At 44.9% G+C, this 22500-nt stretch overlaps 2 protein-coding genes across 4 annotated transcripts in view; both read left to right on the forward strand.

The window, feature by feature from the left end:
* Positions 1 to 22500, forward strand: part of LOC125043141 (protein Wnt-5b-like) — a 657155-nt gene that overhangs the window by 337277 nt on the left and 297378 nt on the right. The gene's annotated exons all lie outside the window — the stretch shown is intronic.
* LOC125043140 (F-box/LRR-repeat protein 14-like) overlaps positions 17489 to 22500 on the forward strand; it is a 5612-nt gene continuing 600 nt past the window's right edge. Inside the window, exon 1 of the mRNA XM_047639107.1 lies at positions 17489 to 22500. This exon is cut by the window's right edge and continues 600 nt beyond it. Coding sequence (XP_047495063.1) covers positions 17489 to 18712 — 1224 coding nt within the window. The 3' untranslated portion in view covers positions 18713 to 22500.

Here is a 22500-nt window from a genome sequence, read left to right on the forward strand (position 1 = left end):
AATACATATTTCCCGAATATCTAAGGAAAAGGGGGAATCAGATGAAGTCAAGTAGGGCCACCTAACTGACTGACTCCTTGGTGGCATAGCACTTCTGGAGCCATCAGCGTGCAAACAAAACAGAAGTGGACAGTACTTAGAGGGTAGAGTAAGGGTTCTCAATGGTTTGAGAGAAGGTTATGGGTAAATGGTTGAAGGAAGGTAGGAGTGAGGTTGAGAGTGGCTGAGAGAGAGTTTACAGTCGTGAAGTGGGTTTCAAAGAGGTTGCGTTGAGAGGAGGTGGAAGGTAGAGAGATGATGGGAGAAGTTCTTAGGGTGGAGAGATGGTGGAGATGATTAAGGAATGTAAAGATTCGAGGTTGAGAGAGGATGAGAAGGAAGAAAGACGAAATGATTTTGAAAGATTTTGCGAGGTGGAAGGTATTTAAGAGATGATGGAGGAGGTTGAGAGATATGACGAGTGAGGTTGAGAGATACTAAAACGAGTGAAAACAAGCAGTGAGCGGTGGTTTAAGGAGGTTGAAACGAGGTTGAAAGAAGGACGAAATTTAAGAGATATAAGGAATAACAAAGCAAAGAAAATAGGAGGCAGACTGGAAGGGGTTTAGAGGGAGTGAAGGAGAGTGGTAGGGAGATATCAAAGACAGTTAACAGAGGAGTTATGAGGATCTGAAAGATTCCAAAAGAGGTGGTGAGAGGCATGATATGATAGGTTGAGAGACTCTGACAGAAACGGAGGGAGATCGCGAGGTTCAGACCTATTGGAAGGGGGTTGATAGAGGTTGAGAGAAGTAGAGATAAATCGAAAGAGGTTGAGAGGGAATGGGTTTGGGGTCGAGAGGTAGATGGAAATGGTGTGTCTTCATGTCTGAGTGGGACTGAGAGGGTATGGTTTGTGGCAATGGAGTTGGGAGAGGTCGAAAGAAATTGAAAGTTCAGAGAAGTCGAGAGGGGTAAAAAAAAAAAAAAAAAAAAAAAAAAAGTGAAAGAAGTTAGAAGTTGAGAGAGGTCGAAAGAAGTTGTGAAAGAAGTTGTGAAAGAAGTTAGGAGAGGTCGAAAGAAGTTAGACGTTGAGAGAGTCGAAAGAAGTTAGGAGAAGCTGAGAGAGATCGAATGAAGTTAGACGTTGAGAGAGTCGAAAGAAGTTAGACACTGAGAGAGATCGAAAGAAATTAGGAGAAGCTGAGAGAGGTGGAACGAAGTTAGGCGTTGAGAGAGGTCGAAAGAAGTTAGGAGAAGTTGGGGAGAGATCGAAAGAAGTTGGCAGAAGGTAAAAGAAGTTGAGAAAAGGTGCCAGAGGTTTAAAAAATAAAAATAAAAATGGTTAAGAAGAGTGTGCAGGAGTTTAAAGGAGTAGACGTGGAGTGAAATTGAAAGAAGAGAAGTTAAAAGAAGTTGGCAAAGGTTAAAAGAAAGAAAGAAAACAAAAGACTGGGTAGAACTTAAAAGTAGTGGAGGAAGACTGAGCGGTGTTGAAAAGGGTTAAAACTGGTGAAGTTGACTTGGATTGAGAAAGATTGAGACTAAGAAAGAGATGTGTGTTTATATATAAATATATGTGTGTGTGTGTTTGTGTGTGTATATATGTATATGTATATAAATGTATATGTATGTATATATGTGTATATATGTATATATATATATATATTATGTAATATATATACACACACACACACACATATATATATATATATATATATATATATATATATGTAATATATATATGTTTATTTATATATATATATATATATATATATATATATATATGGGACTGAGAAAGAGATTAAAGAGATTTTGATTTCGTGACCTGAAGTCTTCGAAAAAAAAAATGGAAGATGTGCATAATCTAATTATTATTATTATTATTATTATTATTATTATTATTATTATTATTATTATTATGAAAATCATCATTATCATATTTATATATATATATATATATGGGACTGAGAAAGAGATTAAAGAGATTTTGATTTCGTGACCTGAAGTCTTCGAAAAAAAAAATGGAAGATGTGCATAATCTAATTATTATTATTATTATTATTATTATTATTATTATTATTATTATTATTATTATTATTATCATTATTATGAAAATCATCATTATCATTATCATCATCATCATCATAATTACTATTGTCATCATAATAGTAATGATAATGATAATGATGATGGTGATGATAATGATAACAATGATAATAATAAGGATAATTTTAATGATAATAGTAATGAGGATGATGATGATAATAATAATAATAATAATAATAATAATAATAGTAAGGAGGATTATAATAATAATAATAATAATAATAATAATAATAATAATAATAATAACAATAATAATAATAATAATAGTATTGATGATAATGATAATGATAAGACAATGATAATCATTATTAATGATAATAATGATGTGATGATGAAGATAATGATGAGGATGAAGATGAAGATGAAGATAATATTAGAATAACAATAACTTTGATAATAATAGTAAGAATAGTAATGATAATAATGATAATAATACTGCTACCGCTACTATAGCTCCTAATGATAACACTAATGACAACACTAATGATATGAAAAATAGTAATAAGAAAAAATATAATGACAGTAAAAATAACGATAATTATGATAATAATAATGACAAAGAAGAATATATAGAAGACAATGATAACGATAATAAAAGCTAGTAATAAAAACAAAAATAAGACCAATAATAACTGCCCTGCTAAAAGAAACAAAATATAAATCAACGGAAAATTCGTTCCTGCACTGGCGCTGGGGGCAACACGACCTCAATTATCGTCCGTTGTGATTTATGTGACTTTGGCCGATAGTATATTGAAGTCAATTCAAATGATGTCGAATCAATTTTATTAATTTCCATCGGGTTGCAGGCCAAGCGCGATCAAGAGATTTTTTTGTTTTTTCCATGAGAGTATTTACGGTTTTTGTTATGTGTTTGTTCGCCTTATATGTATATGGATGTATGTATATATATATATATATATATATATATATATATATATATATATATATATACAGATAAATACATACATACGTACATACACACAAATAAACACACAGACACACACACAAACGTTTGTATACATACACAAATATATATGCTGCCATCTATCTGAAAACTATAGTTAACTTATCCTAACATATATTGCATATGTATATATATATATATATATATATATATATATATATATATACATATACATATATATATACACATATGTAGGTAGGTATATATATATATATATATATATATATATATATATATATATATATATATACACACAAACACATACACGCACATATATATGTATATATATATATATATATATATATATATATATATATATATATATATATATATACACACAAACACATACACGCACATATATATGTATATATATATATATATATATATATATATATATATGTATGTATATATATCATATATATATATATATATATATATATATATATATATATATATATAGTTAAATGTAAAAATACATCGACCACCATAATCATCATCACCGACCACACTATACACACCAAATTACCATGTCTTCCCAGATGTATAATTCGTAGAATAAATTATACAGCAGCTCCCCCACGACGCGACGCTCAACCCATAGACGCGGCTTTCCCCGAGGCAGTCTCTGGCGTGTTTAGTCATGCGCGAGCTGGGAAGCGGCGGCGCTCCCCTCCAGTGTGTGTGTGTGTGTGTGTGTGTGTGTGTGTGTGTGTGTGTGTGTGTGTGTGTGCATATATATGTATATGTGTATATATACATATAGATATATATAAGTATACGAATACATATTTGTATATATATGTGTATATATACATGTATATATATGTAATATAAGTATATATATATACATATACTTATATGTATATATATATATATATATATATATATTTATGTATGTACATGTATATGTATATATATATACATATATATATATATATTTATATTTATGTATGTACATGTATATGTATATATATACATATATATTTGTGTGTAGGTGTGTAGATGTGTGTATATGTATATGTATGTGTGTATGCATATATATACATATATATGTATATATGTATATACATATCATATATATGTTAGTATATATATACTTACTTATACATACACATACTTATATACATATATATATATATACATTTATATATACACATATGTATACATATATACATACAAACCTATATATATATATTTATACATATATATGCATACATATATATATATATATATATATATATATATATATATATATATATATATGAATGGTAAAACACTCTACCGTATAGATGTAGGTATATGAATATGTATATATATATTTATATATATATATACATATGGCATAAGAACATACATACATGTGTGTAAGCGAATAACAAGCAATGAATTAAGTGTTTCTTAAATAAAATCAGCAAAATATAAGGAAAAATACTGATAATGATATTTTTAACAATTCATAACGTTGATTACTAACCAACATTACATCATAATAGGCGTGAATTACAATGCAGAGAACCGTGCAACATTTACTTATCTAAGTGGTGAAGGCGTCTCTCGAGAGTTCAGTCACAGGCCGGTGTTACTCGAGAGCTCGGTCACGGGCCGGCGAGAGCTCAGTCAATGGGTGGCGTCTCTCGAGAATTCAGTCAATGACAGGCGAGAGCTGGCGTCTCTCGAGAGCTCAGTTACAGGCCTGCGTCTCTCGAGAGCTCAGTTACACGTTGGCGTCTCTCGAGAGCTCAGTCACTGGACGGCATATCTCGAGAGCTCAGTCACGGGTTGGATTTTGTCGAGAACTCAGTCAATGACAGACGTCTCTCGAGAACTCAGTCAATGACAGAAGTCTCTCGAGAGCTCAGTCAATGCCCGGCGTCTCTCGAGAGCTCAGTCACAAGCAGGTGTACGTGTTGCCGCTAATTCCAAACTGAGCGCTGAACTGGACAATGTCAGCTTAAGCCTGTTTGACAGTATCATTGTAATTTCGCCTTTATGACATCATCTTTTAGAGTTAAAAAACTTGCATTCACACTTAGATATAGATCAAACATCCACACACATCCACCAGATATTACAATTCATCTTCCATCAAATACGACCTCTTAGAAAATACTAAAAACTACCCAAGAATGGAAGCTAACAAGCGGTCAGGGAACACGCAGCCTCAGCCAGGACAGAACGAGGTAAACGAAAGCTCCGGGCAGTCGTTAGCCGGTCGTCCTCTGTTACAAGGCCTTGTTCCGAGCCTCGTGGGGACAGGATCTTTTCGAGGAAAGGCAGCACTTATATATGTATTTGTGTATATGCAGTATGTGTATGTGTGTATATATATGTATGTGTGTATGTGTGTATGTGTGTGTGTGTGTGTGTGTGTGTGTGTGTGTGTGTGTGTGTGTGTGTGTGTGTGTGTGTGTGTGTGTGTGTGTGTGTGTGTGTGTGTGTGTGTGTGTGTGTGTGTGTTGATATAAATGTATATATATGCATGCATGTATGTACGCATGTATGTGAGTGTGTGTATAAATATTTATAGATAGAGATAGAGAGGGTGAGAGAGAAGGAGTGAGTGAGTGAGAGAGATATGAAAACACACAAACACATATACAATAACTTGCGTAAAAATATTAAGAGGTACGCGTATCAGTATTGAAGTAGCTCATGATCATAGCTCACAATGGCCTCTCAATGAACCTGAAAATACTAAGATCTTTTACTCCTATTACGAGTGATTGTAAACACAGTACAGTGCTTGAAAACTCTTACTGTTTTCAAGTATTGCATCACTGAGGCAGAAGACCAAACGAAAATTTGAACTTACTCACTTCACAATTCTTTCTTTTAATTAATACATTTTTCATACTTAAAGATAAACATAACAATTGATAAAGTGTTTGACGTTGATTCAAGTTCCAGCAACGTTGCGATTTGTTCAAAGATATTTGTGTTCGCTTCGACTCGCGTGGCAATTCCCAAGGTACTGTTTTTTTATTTACGGAATACTAGCGTAAAAATATATAGATGAAGTAAAGAAAAAGTGAAGACAGACGGAAAGGGAAAGACGAGAAGGCAGAAGATTGGAGATTGATTATTTTTGCCAAGATATGATAGTTATTACATTTTATTATATATATATATATATATATATATATATATATATATGTGTGTGTGTGTGTGTATTAATATATATATATATATATATTATATATATATATATATATATATATGTATGTGTGTGTGTATAAAAGGTATGAATGGGAATGAATATCTTCACAATACAAGAGATGTATTTGACCGGTTTCGACTTTGTCTTCGTCAGAAATACATGTATTTCTGACGAAGACAAAGTCGAAACCGGTCAAATACATCTCTTGTATTGTGAAGATATTCATTCTCATTCATACCTTTTATACATTTGTCAACATGAGCGCGGTTCATATATATATATATATATATATATATATATATATATATAATATATATATATATAATATATATAAATATATATATATATATATAAAGGCTATAAATGGATATATAGGCTATATGTATACTATATATATGAGCACACACACACATACACACACACACACACACACACACACACACACACACACACACACACACACACATATATATATATATATATATATATATATATACATATACATATATATACATACATATATATATATATATATATATATAAGCATATATTTATCCTCTTATACGTATATATGTATGTATATGCATGTGTATGAGAGAGGAGAGAGTGGGTGGGGAGCTTTGTGGGAGAGTGTGAGGGGAGGTGAGTAGGAGGGGGAGGAGGGGGGAGGAGAGAGAGAGAGACTATGGATGACCGGTTTGGGGGGAGGGCAGGATCGAGTGGTGAGGGCTAGATGGAGGGGGAGATGAGAGGGATGGAGGGGCGAGGGGTGTCGTGAGAGGAGTGAGAGTAGAGGGGGGAGGAGGAGGAGGGGAGAGGTGACAGGACGAGGGCTAGTGCAGGGAGTTGGGGAGAGACGGAGAGTAAGGAATGAGTGAGGGGGGGGGGAGAAGGGGGAGGGGAGGTTGTTGGGTGGTGAGGAGGAGGAGTTGGGGAGAGAGGAAGAGAGAGGGAGAGAGGAGGAGGTTGGGGAGGCGGAGGGGAGATGTAGAGGGGATGGGAGAGGTAGGAGCAGGCTGGGGGTTTAGAGAGTGAAGAGGGGAGAGGTCGAGCGGCAGGTGAGTGTGGGGGAGGGTGGAGTGACGGAGTGAGGAGGGAGGTGGGAGGGGAGAGAGATTGGAGATGAGAGACGGAGGACTGAGAGGAGGGGGGGGGATAGCAGGGTAGGGAGGGAGTGATGAGGATGGTGGTGTGGAGAGTGAGGGAGCTGAGAGAGGGTGGTGAGGGGAGGGGGAGAAGGTGTGGGTGGCGAGGATGGAGAGATGGGGGCCCGTATGTGTCGGGAGCGAGGCCTGACTGAGTGGGAGAGGGATAGTGAGAGAGGAGAGACGGGTGATGAGCGAGGAAAGGGAGGAAGAGCTGAGATTGGGGGAAGGAGAGGGGAGGAGAGGAGATGCCCGGAGGTGGATGAGGGAGGAGAGAGGAAAGTGAGGAGTTCTGAGAGATGGAGAGCGAGAGAGAGACCGTGGGGGAGGATGGTGAGAGGAAGATCTGAAGGTGGAGAGGTGGGAGATTGGGAGAGACGCGAGGAGATAGAGAGTAGGGATGAAGTATCGACGGGGGGGAGAACGGGAGAGAACTGGACGGGGGAGTACAGGAGAGATGGCTTGAGGTGAGACTGGAGACGGAAGAGACGGAGAGGAGTTGGAGAGGGGGGGATGGAGGAGGGAGAGGGGGGACCGTGGGAGATGGGGGTAGAGGGTGCCGAGGTGATGGGAGCGGAGATGATTAACGGGAGGGAGGATCCAGGGGTGGATTGAGGGGAGATTGAGTGGCGGAATGGGAGAGGAGATCTGGGTGTGTGACGGGGGGATGTTTTGGGGGGGAGGGGGACATGTGAGTGAGGAGAGCTTTAGTGGAGGAGGACAAGATGACGGGGAGAGTGTGAGAGAAGAGAGGGACTGGTGGGAGAGGGTTTGAGTGGGGAGGGGGAGGGGGAGGAGAGGGGAGGGGAGGAGTCACGGGAGAAGGGGGAGATGAGCAGGTCCGTACTTTGGGGGAGATGGAGAGAGTTGGGGTGCGAGATGGGGAGGTTGAGGGGCGTAGGGGCCTGGAGATTTGAGAGGACGGAGGAGGTTTGTTTGAAGCCGAGTCGAGAGAGGTTTGAGGGAGAGAGAAAGAGGAGCGGTGGACGAAGGTGATGTGTGGGAGAGGAGGAGAGATCTTGTTGTCGAGAGGAGAAACAGGAGCGAGACGAGAGGATGGGAGGATTCGAGAGAGAGGAGACGGGATATGGAAGATGAGGGGGAGGTCGGAGAGAGAGAGGTCAACTCGTAGAGGAGGGGAGCTGACCGCGGGAGGGATCTGTAGGAGGTGGGATGGATGACCGACAGTGTGAGAGCGGGTGTGAATGATGGGTTTGCGCGAGGATTGAGGGAGAGAGGGGGGAGGGAGGTGGGTGTGAGAGGTTGAGGACGTGAGGGGTTACGAGAGTGAGGAGAATGGCGGATGATGGTGTTTTACAGAGGAGAAAAGAGGGTGGGAGGAGGACCCGACGAGCGGGGAGAAGGCGTTGAGGGGGGGGGTGGATGCGGTGGGGTTGATACGTGGACGCGAGGGTGTGGGAATGGAGGCGGGAGGGGAGAATGAGTTGTCGTGGAGTGAAGGGGGGCCAGAGTTGAGTTGCGTGGGAGATGGGGGGATGGGGTCGTGGGTTGGGGTGAGCGGGGAGGGGATGAGAGTTGTGCGGGAGGGGGAGGTGAGATGGGGGAGGATGGGGGGATTTGGGGGCGAGAGTAGGAAGTTGAAGAGAGGGATGAGGGGGATGGGGGATACGGATGCGAGAGGGAGGGTGTGATGTCGGAGAGGACGATGGATGGGGTTGAGTACGGGATCGGAAGAGGTGTGGACGGTGTGGTGATGATGGAGGGCGGCGGGCGACATGATGTTGTGAGGGGTGAGGGAGGGAGAGTGGGTGGGTGGTGATTTGAGTTTGTGCGGGAGAGGAGGGTACGTCCACGGGGAGGGAGCGACGGAGGGAGGAGAAGGGGTTGAGATGACGGGGGCGAGATGAGCGAGAAGAGTGGAGTGGTGAGTCGGTGTGTTGGTCTAGGTGGGGTGGTTGTGGGGGGGGTGGCGTCCGCGTGGGAGTGGAGAGTGAGGTGAGGAGGGGTGGGGGGTTCTGGGGTGTGATGGGTGGTGGTGATGGAAGTAGGTAGGGCGGAGAGTGGGGAAGGTGGATGAGGCCGGTCTTTGGGGGTGGGAGGACGATGAGGTTGCGAGTGGGAGGAGTGCGTTGGAGTGTAACTTGGATAGAGAGTCACGGAGATGATCGAGTTGAGTGCTACGTTTCGATCGTGGTGAGAGGTGTGGAGTAGCGGAGGGAGGTGCGAGTGGAGATGAAGGGGGTAATTTCGATGTGATTAGATTGAGTGGTGTGGAGGGCGGAAGTGGGGTGAAGGGGAGTTGAGTGAGGGTCATTGGTGGGTGTTCGCGAGTACGAGGTTTTTGGGTGGGCCGAGGGGTGGGTTGCGGGGATGAAGGGGCAGGGGCGGGGGTGAAGTGTAAGTAAAAGCAGAGGGTGGGTCCAACAAAAAAAAAAGTAAGGAAGGAGGGGGTGGCGGCAGCGGAGAGGGGTGGTGAAATAACGGGGAGTGAGGGAAGAAGGAGGTGATTGAGAGAGGACAAGGGTGGGGGAAAGAAGGGAGCACAAGGGGGGGGCATTTAGGCGGGGAGGTGGGGGGACAGAGTCACGGAGGCGGTTTAGAGTTTTTTTTGAGAAGTTTATTTTTTTTTTTTATTTTGTTTTTTTGGATAGTTACAAACCAATGCGACAGGAGAGTTTGGATTTTTCCGTATATCAATTGGGTGAGGTGCGCGGGGGGGGGGCGAGGGCGGGCGTGCGGAGAGGGGTGCTGGTGACGTGACATGTTGGTCCAGGGGGCAAGAACGGGGCAGAAGGGGGGGGGGAAGGGGGTGTAAACGCGGTTAAGGTCACGGGGGTGGGGGGGTTGGAGGGGACCGAGGGAGAGGCACGAGAGAGAGTGAGGGAGAAAAAGACGGAAGGGAAAGGAGAGGCGAGAAAGAGGGGGAGAAGAGAGGAGAAAGAGAGAGAAGAGAAGCAGAGAGGAGACGGGAGAGGGCAGAGGAGAAAAAGCGAACGAGAAAGCGCGCGAGAGAGCGCAGAGAAGATAGCGCTGAGAAGACGCGGAATGCGGGCTGCGCGGCGGTTGGTCTCGCTCACGACTGTGTCTCTGGCACAGAGCGAGAGGGCGGGAGGCATGGGGGGGGGGCGGCGGTAGGACAGTGGGGGGGGTGCGGGAGGTGGAGTTTTTGTTTTTTTTTGTCTTTTTGGAGGGATAAGAGAGATAGGGTGAGGAGGAGTGGGTGGGTGGGGGAGGGTGGGATTGGAAAAATAGGGATGAGGCGTAGGAGGCAGGGATCGCGACCGGAGTCGAGACGGCAGCCACTACGAGACGCTAAAGTGGAGACCCGACCGAAGGATCAACCCGGTCAAAACCCAAAACAAGGGCGGAAGCACATTCACATGCATGCACACCAGCTACTATAGGGGATGGGTTTCAACAGCGCCACAGCCAGACGTTTGTTTTTCGGGAGGTAGCGACCATAAAAAAATAAGTACAAGTAAAGGGAGACAAAGTGAACAGACGCACAACGGCGTAAAGAGCGACCACAACACCCACCCAAAAAAACCCACAACAAAAGAACAACGAAGAAAAACTACCATTGTGCGCGGAGCGACGTGACTGGATGGAACACAAGGGCTGGCGCAGAGAGGGTGGGTGTGCCCGAGGGTAGGTCTCACTTTAGGACACTATACTCCCTCTCTCTGTATCGATATACTTATAGGATATTACAAAGAAAAAAAACAAACAGGGAAAGAGAATAGGGAAAGAAGAGGCAGAGATGGATAAAAGGGAAAAGAGAAAGGAAAGGGGCTGGACCTGGCGAAGAGTAACCAAGAGGGGAGCCAGTCGACACGACGAAGGGACCGAGGGGGACGGCACCAGGTTGTGAGGGCACTGGGAGGGGGGTGGGGGTTGTGGGGAGACAACGAAAGCAAAAAAAAAAAGAGGAACAAAACAAAGAAAGCGTGTTTGATAGGCGGGGGGTGGGGGGGGGGGGGCTTATTCTTGACTATCTAAGTGATCAGGGTCAGAAATGGAAGGGGGGTGTTGTCGAAAGGAGAGGAATGCAAAGGAGAATGGGGTGGGGGAAAATCAGTAGGGAGAGATAGGGGCACGGGAGCGAAGTTATAGTGTTAGCAGGAGTGGGGGGGGAAGAAAGTGGGGAGACGAAGGAGAGGGGGGGGAATTAGATGGGAAGAGAAGATGGAGGGCCAGGGGAAGATGCGGGGTGGGGGGGGGGGAAAGGCGGAGGAAAGGGGGAGGGGGGGGGTGGCGGCGGGTGGGAGGAAGAAAGCTTTGTGGGGGGGAGTTGGGGGGGTGGGGGAATGTGTGGAGGAGAGGGAGGGGGGGAGGTATTGTACGGAAGGGGACGGGGAAAATGTCATACGGGTCATGGGTACATGGGAGAGGGGATCTTATGCAAAAACAAAAAAAAAGAGAAGATGGGGGGGGGGGTGGGACAAGGGAGGTGGGTAGGGTTTGGGTATAGGGGAAGGAGAGAGAGCTTTGGGAAGAAGAAAAGAAGAACCAGAACGACGAAGGATATCGACAAGTGGGTCGTAGGCGGCCGAGGCAGGCATGACAGGGGGAAGGGGGGGGGGCTTCGGAGAAGAGAAGAGAGCGATAGCCAGCATGGGGGCAGGCGGCACCTACCCCGCGGCTCGGTCTCACGGCCCGTGTGAGCGCGCGGGTGCCAATGGGCACGTTTTTGGGGGCCCTACCGTTGCCGAGGCATATGTTGGCATCAGAGCAGGAACGCGTTGGAGTGCGTCGATAGGAAGTGGAGAGCGGTGGACAGGGGGGGGGCCAGGGTTTAGATCCCAGTGCGTGCGTCACCCCACCCACCACGGCACCTTGTTCCCCTAGGTTTTTGTAATGACCCGTGTCCGTGTGAACTAATACTCTTTGGCAGTTATTGAGGTAATTTAAGAAGTAGGCCATGCGTTTATGATTTTCCCTGTGTGTTATAGGTATTATTGCTTGATTTTGTATTATGTCGATGTGTCGGTATTCTACCCTCCCCTTCTTTTTTTTTTGTTTTTTTTCTTTGTGTATTTCGCGTCTGGGTGTTAAGCTCTTGTGTATGGTTTCACTAGATCCAACCTTAAAAAGAGAGTAAGGGGGGTGCTGTTGATGTGTTGTGAGGTGAGGTTAGGGCATGTTAGAGGGCGGGGAGGGTTGGATAGTGGGGTGAATGTGCGGGTGTGGCACATGTGGGGTGGGGTTGGTGGGGGGGGCGGAGGGGTGCGTGTTTGGGGGGCGGGGGGTGGGGGGGGGGTGGCGTTGATTGGAGTGGTGGATTTCGGTTATGGGTAGGTTGGTGAGGGTATGGAAGGGAGAGGGGCGGTGGGTGGGTTGGGCGGACGTGCGTGGGGTGGGCGGGGGCGGGTGGTGTGAGGGGTTAGCAGGGGGTTGGGGGTGGGGCGGTATTGGAACGAGGGAGAGGTGGGAGAGGGGGGGGTGTTTGCTAGTGTTGTGTTATTTTGGTGCGCTGGAGTTGATTGATTGGGTAGGTGGGTGGCTGGAAGGACGCGTTGGGGGCAAATGGGAGTTCGGTAGGTGTGGGGGCTTCGTTCCACACCTCACCCCTAACACTGCCCCCTCACCTTCTCCTGTACACAGTATCTCCTCCACCCATTGTGAACCTTTGTAGTTTTTTTTCACACTTGCTATGTTGATTGTCTAGAGACTGACAAACTCCAGTTTGTGCCGTGTTTCTTTAGCTATACTTTGCCTCGCACACCGTCCCCCTCTGTCTTTCCCTCTTTTTCCATTTTTTCACCCCACAAACCCCCACGTGGCTCTCCCCCGCTCCACCTGTCTAGTCACACACTCCCTCACACTCCCCTTACCTCGCCATACATTCCCCACTCTCAACAACAACCCTAACCCATCTAACGTAAGGCGGATCTGCATTCAATCCGGCTGCACTAAATGGATGTTTGGCGCTTTATAGATGCCGCCCCCCCCTCTCCCCCTAGCAGCACGCCACAAGCAAACCGACTACCTGGCTACCCAAATGTCACCACACGGGCCCGTGCAATTTGTCTTGTTGTGGGGTGGGGCTGGTGACAAAGGGGGGGGGGGAAGTGGGGGGGGGGGGGGGGGGGGGGGGGGGATGAGGGGGGGGGACTTACGAGACACACCACACAGGAGAGAAGAGTTAAGCCAGGACCGAAGGATGGTTAAGGAAATTGGGGGGCGGAGGAGAGATATACTGTGGTGCAGGGGAAGAGTGAGAAGAGAGAAGAGAGAAGAGCACGAGACGAAGAGACGAGACCTGCACGGAGAGAGACACACCAGAAGGGTAAGAGAGAGAGGAGAGGAGAGAGAGAGACGACTAAAGGCGACGTCGGAGAGAGGAGACGAACAGGGGAGGGCTGGGCATGAGTCCCATCTTCGTCCATCCTCTCTCTCTCTCTCATTCAGTCTACCTCTCTCTCCTTTCTACTCATCTCTTCCTCCTCTCTCTTTCTTCTCTCTCTCTCCTACTCTCCCCCTCTCTCTTCTCTCTCCTCCTCTCTCTCTCATCCTCTCTCTCCCTCTTTCTCCACCTCTAGTCCTGTCTGTCTCTCCTCTCCTTCTTCTTTGTCATTTCAGTCTCCCTCCTCGCTTATCCTCTCTCCTGTCTTCTCTGTCTATGGGTCTCTGTCTCTGTCTCTCGTCTCACCTCCCTCTCCCCTTCCCTCTCATCTGTTGTTTCTTCTCTGTCTCTCTCTTCCTCTCTCGATCTGTATTCTCTCTCTCCTCCTCTTCCCGTCCTTCCTCGTCTGCTTTCTCACCTCTCTCTCTGTTGCTCTCTTTTTCCTTCTTCTCTCTGTCTCTCTCCTTCTCTCTTCTCTTTCTCTCTCCTCTTCTTCTCTCTCTCTCTATCTCTCTCCTCTCGTGGCCGTGACCACGGATTCTTGCAGCTCGAAAGTCCACAGGCGCTCTTTAGTTAAGTCTCTTGCGTTTCACTTCCTTCAAGTCCTCATTATCGTTTGGCTGTATGTTTCTGTATTTTTTGCCCGTCTTATCTGGCAATTTGCATTTCATTTCCCGGCGAGCACACGCGCGCTATACCAACAAACACGATCACACACATACACGTTCACACACGTTAGTGTGTGTGTGTGAGTATGTATGTACGTGTATGTATGTATGTATGTATGTATGTATGTATGTATGTATGTATGTATGTATGTATGTATGTATGTATGTATGTACGTACGTATGTGTGTATGTATGTATATACATACATACATTTACATACATCCAGTTTCCCCATTCTCGTCTCCCCGTCCTTCTTCCCCGCTTCCTTCCCGGGCCCTTTCACCCCCCACCCCCACCCCACCCCACCCCCACCCGTCTTCCCCTATCCGTCTCCTCACTCCCACCCTACTGCCACGTTCCCATGTTCCTCTCTCTCTCTCTCTCTCTCTCTCTCTCTCTCTCTCTCTCTCTCTCTCTCTCTCTCTCTCTCTCTCTCTCTCTCTCTCTCTCTCTCTCTCATTCTGTAATAACTTTTCCTTCTCTCATTCGTCACTTTCTACGCACGTTTACATTTTTTCAGCTTCCCGCTTCGTTCATTTTCTATTTTCTGGAGAATCCATTTCACTCTTTTAGAAGCATTTCATATATATACACACGTGTGTGTCTCAGAATGCTACGTATATGACATAAGATTTCATATTCATGATTGCGATAGGTTTCACGTAGACTTATGACTGTATGACTACTTATACGTATACATGTCCGTGTGTCTGTATGTAGTATAAATATATTTACAATAGTAAAATGGTATGCATGGATGTATATATGTATGTATGTATATGTATGGATGGATGTATGCATGGATATATATAAGTATGTAATACATGAGCATATTTGCGTGAGTGAGTCATTTACGTAAGGTCTTGTTTCATTTCTTAGTGTGGCTGTTTCCTTTGTTTCCTTTGCAGCTTATGTGATAACTACGCAAACGAACAACCAAATGTCCAGCCAACGCCTCTCCAACTCTCCTTTCCCAACTCCTCGCCTCCTTCGCCCTCTCCTTCTCTCCTTGCCTCCCTCGCTTCCTCTTTCCCTCCTCACACCCCTCTCTCCCCTCTACCCCCCCTCCCCCCACAAACACCCTCGCCACTCCCGTCCCCCTCTCTATACCACTAGGCCCTTACCCTCCTCCACCCCATTCCCCCTCGTCTCTACCCTCCCCCTATCTATCCTCCTTCGGCCCTCCCCTCCCCCCCTGACTACCCCCGCGACCGCCTGTCCCTCCCTCCCTTCCCGAGATAGGCTGTCTCCCCGGCCGGCCTGACCTCTATCTTCAACCTAGACTTTCTAATCACTTTACAAAACTGTTTTAATAGAGTAAATTGATAAGAGGATGAATGTGCCTCGGTCTCTGGTTTTGTTGCATTTCTCAAATATTTGGTCTGTATCCTAGACACGCGAAAATAATTTTTCTCTCTTTCTATCTCTCTCTCTTTCTCTTTCTCTTTCTCTTTCTTTTTTTTTCTCTCTCTCTCTCTCTCTCTCTCTCTCTATATATATATATATATATAACTCTATCTCTCTATCTCTCTCTCTCTCTCTCTCTCTCTCTCTCTCTCTCTCTCTCTCTCTCTCTCTCTCTCTCTCTCTCTCTCTCTCTCTCTGTGTGTGTGTGTGTGTGTGTGTGTGTGTGTGTGTGTATCTCTGTCTGTCGGTTTCTCCATTGTTTAATTACTTTTCAATCCATGGAAATTTGTGTTCCAATGTGTCGTAAATTATGTATATGTATGTCTGTGTATGTGTGTGTATATATATGTGTATATATATAAATATGTATATGTATATATATAAATATGTATATGTATATATATAAATATGTATATGTATATATAAATATAGATATATGTATATATAATATACATATATGTATATATATAAATATATGTATATATATATATATATATATATGTATATATATAAACATATATATATATGCATTTGCATAAATATAAATATATATGTATATATGTGTATGTATATATATACATACATATACATATATTAAATATAAATATATATATATATATAAAGAAACATATACATACATATTTACACACACACACACATATATATAAAACGTGTGTATATATAGAGATGTATGTGTATGTCTATCCATCTATTTATATCTATGTGCAATAACACGCATACAAATGTATATGTATACATATGTATATATGTATCTATGTGTATAATATATATATATATATAATATCAAAATCTTTCCGAAAGTGTATATAGGGTAGCGTTACTTGTTCCTCGTCTTGCCTCTCCCTCTCTCTCTCTTTCTTTCGCTCTCTCTCTTTCTCCCTCTCTCTCTCTCTCTCTCTCTCTCCCTCACATTCCACTACCCTCTCTCAACCCCAACCAGCAACCCCTCTCCGAGCAGCAAGGACATATACCACTTTCTCCTCGCCTCATTCTCTGTAAATTATATAAACAACCTTTTTTCAATTATATTTTTGCGGACACTCATCTCGTAGGAAAAGATCTAAGCAACCGGACTCGTGAGTGAAATTGGAAAAAGAGTGAATCGATCACGCATTTAAAAAAATATGTTCTCTAAATGAGTGAAATGGAATTTAAGCCATTCTAGCACCTAGATTTAATTCATTTTCTCTTCGGCGTAAGAAGGGCTCGCGTAGCGGGGCCCCCAAGTGAAATACGGGACGCACTCCCACGGCTCATGCCTTTCTTGTCCGGAGCTCAGTCCCCCCCACTCCCCCCTTCCGCGCCCCCCAACCCCCGCGTGTCTCGCTCACCCGCAACCTACGAGAATTTTCATTGATTTCGTTCACTACGACTCGGATATTTACTTTTTATTTTTACAATATGGTTAGTATACCTTTGCTAGCGTGCGTTTTATATGGAAGCATTTAAATCAATACTATCTACAGTTGACGGAAAATGAAAGAGTGAGATTCGAGGAAAGAAATTCGTAAAATGTTTGGTTCACAAGTACCTAGATTTATGGAAACCGTGTGTGAGAAAGGTTCGCCCAGAACTTCCTCGAGTGTATCATGCCGACGCTGCTCCCCAACGTTCAAATCTCCCGCGCATGACGTCACAAAACCGCCAGCCAATGGGAGCGCGAGCTAACTCTCACGTGACTCGCGAAGTCCAAGCAACAGCTATGGAGAGATTCTCTCGCCAGTCAAGATGGAGGACAGTGGAGTGGACAGATTGTGTCCACAGACTACACATATTTCGTGTTTATACCCAGAGATCTTGGCACTCATATTCAGTTACTTGGATGTAAAAGACAAGGGTCGAGTGGCACAAGTGTGTATTAACTGGCGTGACGCGGCTTATCATAAAAGTGTGTGGAGAGGAGTAGAGGCGAAGCTCCACCTGCGTCGGGCCAACCCGTCTTTGTTCCCGTCGCTGGTGCGTCGAGGTGTTCGCCGCGTGCAGGTGTTGTCGCTGCGACGGACGCTGAGGGATGTCATCAGCGGCGTGCCCAACCTTACCTCCCTCAACCTCTCCGGCTGTTACAACGTTACGGACATCGGCCTCACGCACGCCTTCGTCACCGAATCTCCGTCACTCACGCACCTCAACCTCTCGCTCTGTAAACAGATCTCGGACTCCTCCTTGGGCAAGATCGCTCAGCAGTTGAGGAACCTCGAAGTCCTGGAGCTCGGAGGCTGCTCGTACATCACCAACACGGGCCTCCTGCTGGTGGCCTGGGGCTTGAAGAAGCTGCGGAGACTTAACCTCAGGTCATGCTGTCTCGTGAGTAATCAGGGCATCGCCTACCTGGCGGGGCAGCACCAGGAGGCCGCGGACGGCACCACGGCCCTCGAGTACCTTGGCCTCCAGGACTGCCAGAAACTGTCCGACGAGGCCCTCAGACACGTGGCCAACGGCCTCCCTAACCTCAAGAGCATTAACCTCTCGTTCTGTGCCAGCATCACAGACTCAGGACTCAAATACCTTGCGCGAATGCCCAGCCTCCGCGATCTCAATCTGAGATCATGTGACAACATCTCCGACATCGGCATCGCGTACCTGGCGGAGGGCGGCTCGAGGATCACCGGCCTCGACGTGTCCTTCTGCGACAAGATCGGCGACCAGGCCCTCGTGCACATCTCGCAGGGCCTGTTCACGCTGCGCTCGCTGTCGTGCTCGGCGTGTCAGATCAGCGACGACGGCATCCACCGGATCGCGCGAACGTTGCACGAGCTCGACACGCTCAACATCGGTCAGTGCGTCCGGGTGACCGACAAGGGCCTGCAGCTGATAGCCGAACACCTCACCAACCTCTACTGTATCGACCTCTATGGTTGCAACCGCATCACCACGGTAGGCCTCGAGAGAATCATGCAATTGCCTCGCCTCTCTGTCCTGAACCTGGGCCTCTGGCACAAGCATAGGCGGTGACGCAAGCCCAACCTAGGTCAAGCTAACCAATCTACCCGCCGCCTCCTCAGCCCTACGAGGCACTCAAGGTCGCCCTACTGCCACCCCTGATGGCACCGGAAGGGCGAGCGGACGAGTGGCGTGCGGCGGGCCCTCATCACTTCTACGGCTGTGCTATATAAGATAGATTAGAATTCACTGGTTCTTCAACACTACGTTCCGCCCCGCCTCGACGTGGAAGTCCGGGGAAGCCAAAAAACGGAAAAAAGTGCTAAGTGCAGTGTAATGAAACATCGAACATACAGAAAAAAGGCAGTGTTTTAGTGAAACATCATGAAAATGTTCCCTCAGTTCCCCCTGTCATTCACCCCCCCCCCCTTTAAACCGCCATGCTGTGCCATGTGATTCTTATTCAGAAACAAAACAAAACAATTCTCTCCGTAAATTTTTCTGTTTTAAGAAGAATTTATATATCCACATATTTATATATATTTACTTATCGGATAGATACAACGAAAATGGCATTACACGAACTGTCTAAGTGTCCATCTCGCCTTAAAGGTAATCTTCAAGGTGATTTGTAGAAAAAAGATCCTCGGGAATCCTTGGAATTGGCACCGGATCAGTGCCAATTAACCCCTCCCCCCCTTCTCCATCCCAAGTGTCAAAAAATCGGGACCCTTGGTAGCAAGTGAGTGAGCAATGCCATTGGATTCTCAGACTTCACTGACAATATGTATATAAATGTAGTTCCGTGATAATCTATGTGATATGTGTGTCTGTGAGAGTGAGAAAACGACCAAGACTGGGGCTTCACCTGATTAATGAAGCCTGCGTGTGGAAGCGAAGTGTGCATGGTTGTAAGTATTGTATGTATCGTGATGCAATATTGTCGCTTCTTATGTAAATATAGATTTTAAAGAACTCCCGAGCGAGAGGTTTAAACGCCTTATCCCTCCTCCTCCCCCTCTTCCCCCACCCCCCTCCCTCACACCTTCACACGGCATGAGGAAGAGAGAAAAAAGTTTTTAGGTACCTGGAATATGTGAAACCTGATGTCAGAACTTAGATGTCCAAATAAAATGGATTTCCAAAGCAAATGAGAATGCAAGTGTCATGACTATAACATTTTTTTCTTTATTATTTTAAAGTTCGTGCCATTCAAGGGGTCAAAGCCATGTTATGTGGGACAGAGCTTTAAGGTTAGGGAAACAGGGAGAGTTACGCTAAACTATTCGACCAAAAAATCCGTACGGTAAACTTTAAAGAAGAGTAAAAACGCATTGCAATTTGTGATGGTCGACTTACGTCCAAATTTCACTCCAGACTGATATGTTATCTTGCAGTTACCTCCCCCCCCCCTCACCCGCTCTCTCCCCCTATGCATCGGTCAGTATTTTCTAAACATTTCACTTACATCAGGGTTGTGTTGTAAACCCATTTTAAGGGTTGGCGTGTGGCCCCTAAACCCTGTCGACAATCCTGATTTCCTTTGGTGTTCTGTGTCCACTTCTGAGATTACATAGTGTATTTTTTCTCCAATTATATTTTTGTGCATTTTAAGTTATAATATATATTTTTCTTTGGTATGTTCCCCCCTTGCTAAAGCTGTCAAAGCTATGGGTATAAACAATGTTTGTTTTTCGCTGCACTGGAGTTTTGCATAAGGTTCTGAGGCTGCTGACTGGCCACAGTCCATGACTCAGTCCATTAGAATGCTTACTTCAACTTAATCTGAAGTCAAGCGCTCAGGAGAACGGCAAACACGACTTATGCAGTGATGGTTTACTTGTACTCCCAATCACACTTACTGAAATGTTTCATATTCACTGTGAATGTCCCTCATTGGAAAAAAACAGTCGGACCACACTCGCGCAGTAAAGGTTGTGTTTCACCTTGATTAACTGTAAAAAAGGCATGTTTGTTTAATAGGTTCTTTACAACTTTTGATTGGCTGTGCATATTTTTGCCTAGTCAGAAGCTAGGAATTGTTTGTAAAAATAACAAACATGCCTTTAACATCTTGTCCTATGTCGTTCACGACAGAGGATTAATTATCAGATGTCAAGTGTGTTCAATTATTTTTATTTCTGTCGTATCAGAGTTGTCGGTATTAGAATCTTTGGAATGTCTAGGCAATATGATTTCATGCTGAGAAGATTTTCTGCCATTATTTTGATTAAAAACTTGAATGTCATGATTTTTAGCTTTTCTGGGTCAGTATAAATGTACTTCAGCTGGTGCTTACTCAGTACTTAAATATATCATGAATCTTGTAATAGTTTACTCGTTATGCAATGACAGTGTCACCTGCTCTGAAATACAGTATAACTCTGGACTTGACATTGTTTTTCTTTTGCATTACGCTGTCGCTGTCAAGTCGTGCAATTCCATTCGGGGATTACATAAATCTCCCAAAAACAAGTAATCACTTTGTGCAATTCTTCTTCCACCCACAGTGGCGTTGGCGAATCGCCTCCGTCAGAGGTGGGCGCTTGCGCACACCTGCGACACACCTGCATCCGCGCCCACACCTGCCGTAACCCTCTCGCTCGAGGTTCTCACCGCTCTCGGTGTCCCTGAGCTGGGAGGGGGTAGGGGAGTCGTATGCAGCTTCACACACACACACACACACACACACACACACACACACACACACACACACACACACACACACACACACACACACACACACACACACACACACACACGTTTAACTGTCTTACGTACCTCTTATTGATTCAAAAGTTAGTATCAAAGCTGCTTTCCCTTTCCCCGATCGAGCAGGTGTATGTGCCCAATGTCAGTATACATAATCATGACTTTCAAGTTATCTTTACATTCATGTACTACATATTTATTATACTTGGCAGAAATTCTTTCGTGTTCAAAAGGGAAAAATATGAGCCAAAACCTCTACCGCAATGAAATCTTTGTTTGTCCTGTAAAACCGAATGCCAAACTTTGTCAAAATGCCATGTCAATGATATTGCTGTGACCCCTCTCAACTGGTGTGTGTACCCGCCTTCCATGCACACCTGCTCGGCCTCTGCTAAGTCATGCTCTTGCACGTTCATTTCCAGTAGGCTGCGTGTGCAATGCCATGCCGGGTATGCACACATACGTGCACGCGGATAAACGTGCAGGAAGTCATGCACAGTGCGCGGCTGTCCCGAGCGCGGGTTGGGCGGGGTATACGCTCCAACCTTACGGGTACTTGCTCAATGCTTCACCTCCACATCGGCAGTATTACTACCTTCACGCCGGGCACTGCCAGCGCTCTCCCATGCCTCACGTCGCCAAAGTCATTTCCTGTCATTATCCGCTTCACCACGTCAGCTGGAGCCGACTTTTCACTACACACGTCTAGCGTATTGTCTGATTTACGTGAATGAATATATATATATAGTGATTGAAATCTTTTCCAGATCTAAAGAAACAGTTAATGTATTTATTTTCAAAATCTTGTTAATTAACGAAGGCACTGCTAGAGACGCGTCGAGTTCAGAGAGGTCGGGAGAGAGACATTCCTCTTGCGACGTGAACGGAGATCGCTGGTTCTGCTTGCCCCCCCCCCCCCCCCTTACTCCATCATGCATCCTTCCACCCCGTATTAATAACATAATTGTGCCAGTATAAAATCAAAATTTCCCTCCCTGCCCCTCCCTTCCTCCCACCCACCTCCCGACCCTTCCTCCAAGGTGACACATTAAACCTATTTTGTTCTGGGTGTTGTGCCGTAAGCTCCGATCGCAGTTTTATGCGGTTTAGTAGAACACCATTTCTTAATTTCCGCTCTATAGAAACAA

The sequence above is a fragment of the Penaeus chinensis genome, chromosome 33 (assembly GCF_019202785.1).
Source record: "Penaeus chinensis breed Huanghai No. 1 chromosome 33, ASM1920278v2, whole genome shotgun sequence".
Lineage (NCBI taxonomy): Eukaryota > Metazoa > Arthropoda > Malacostraca > Decapoda > Penaeidae > Penaeus > Penaeus chinensis.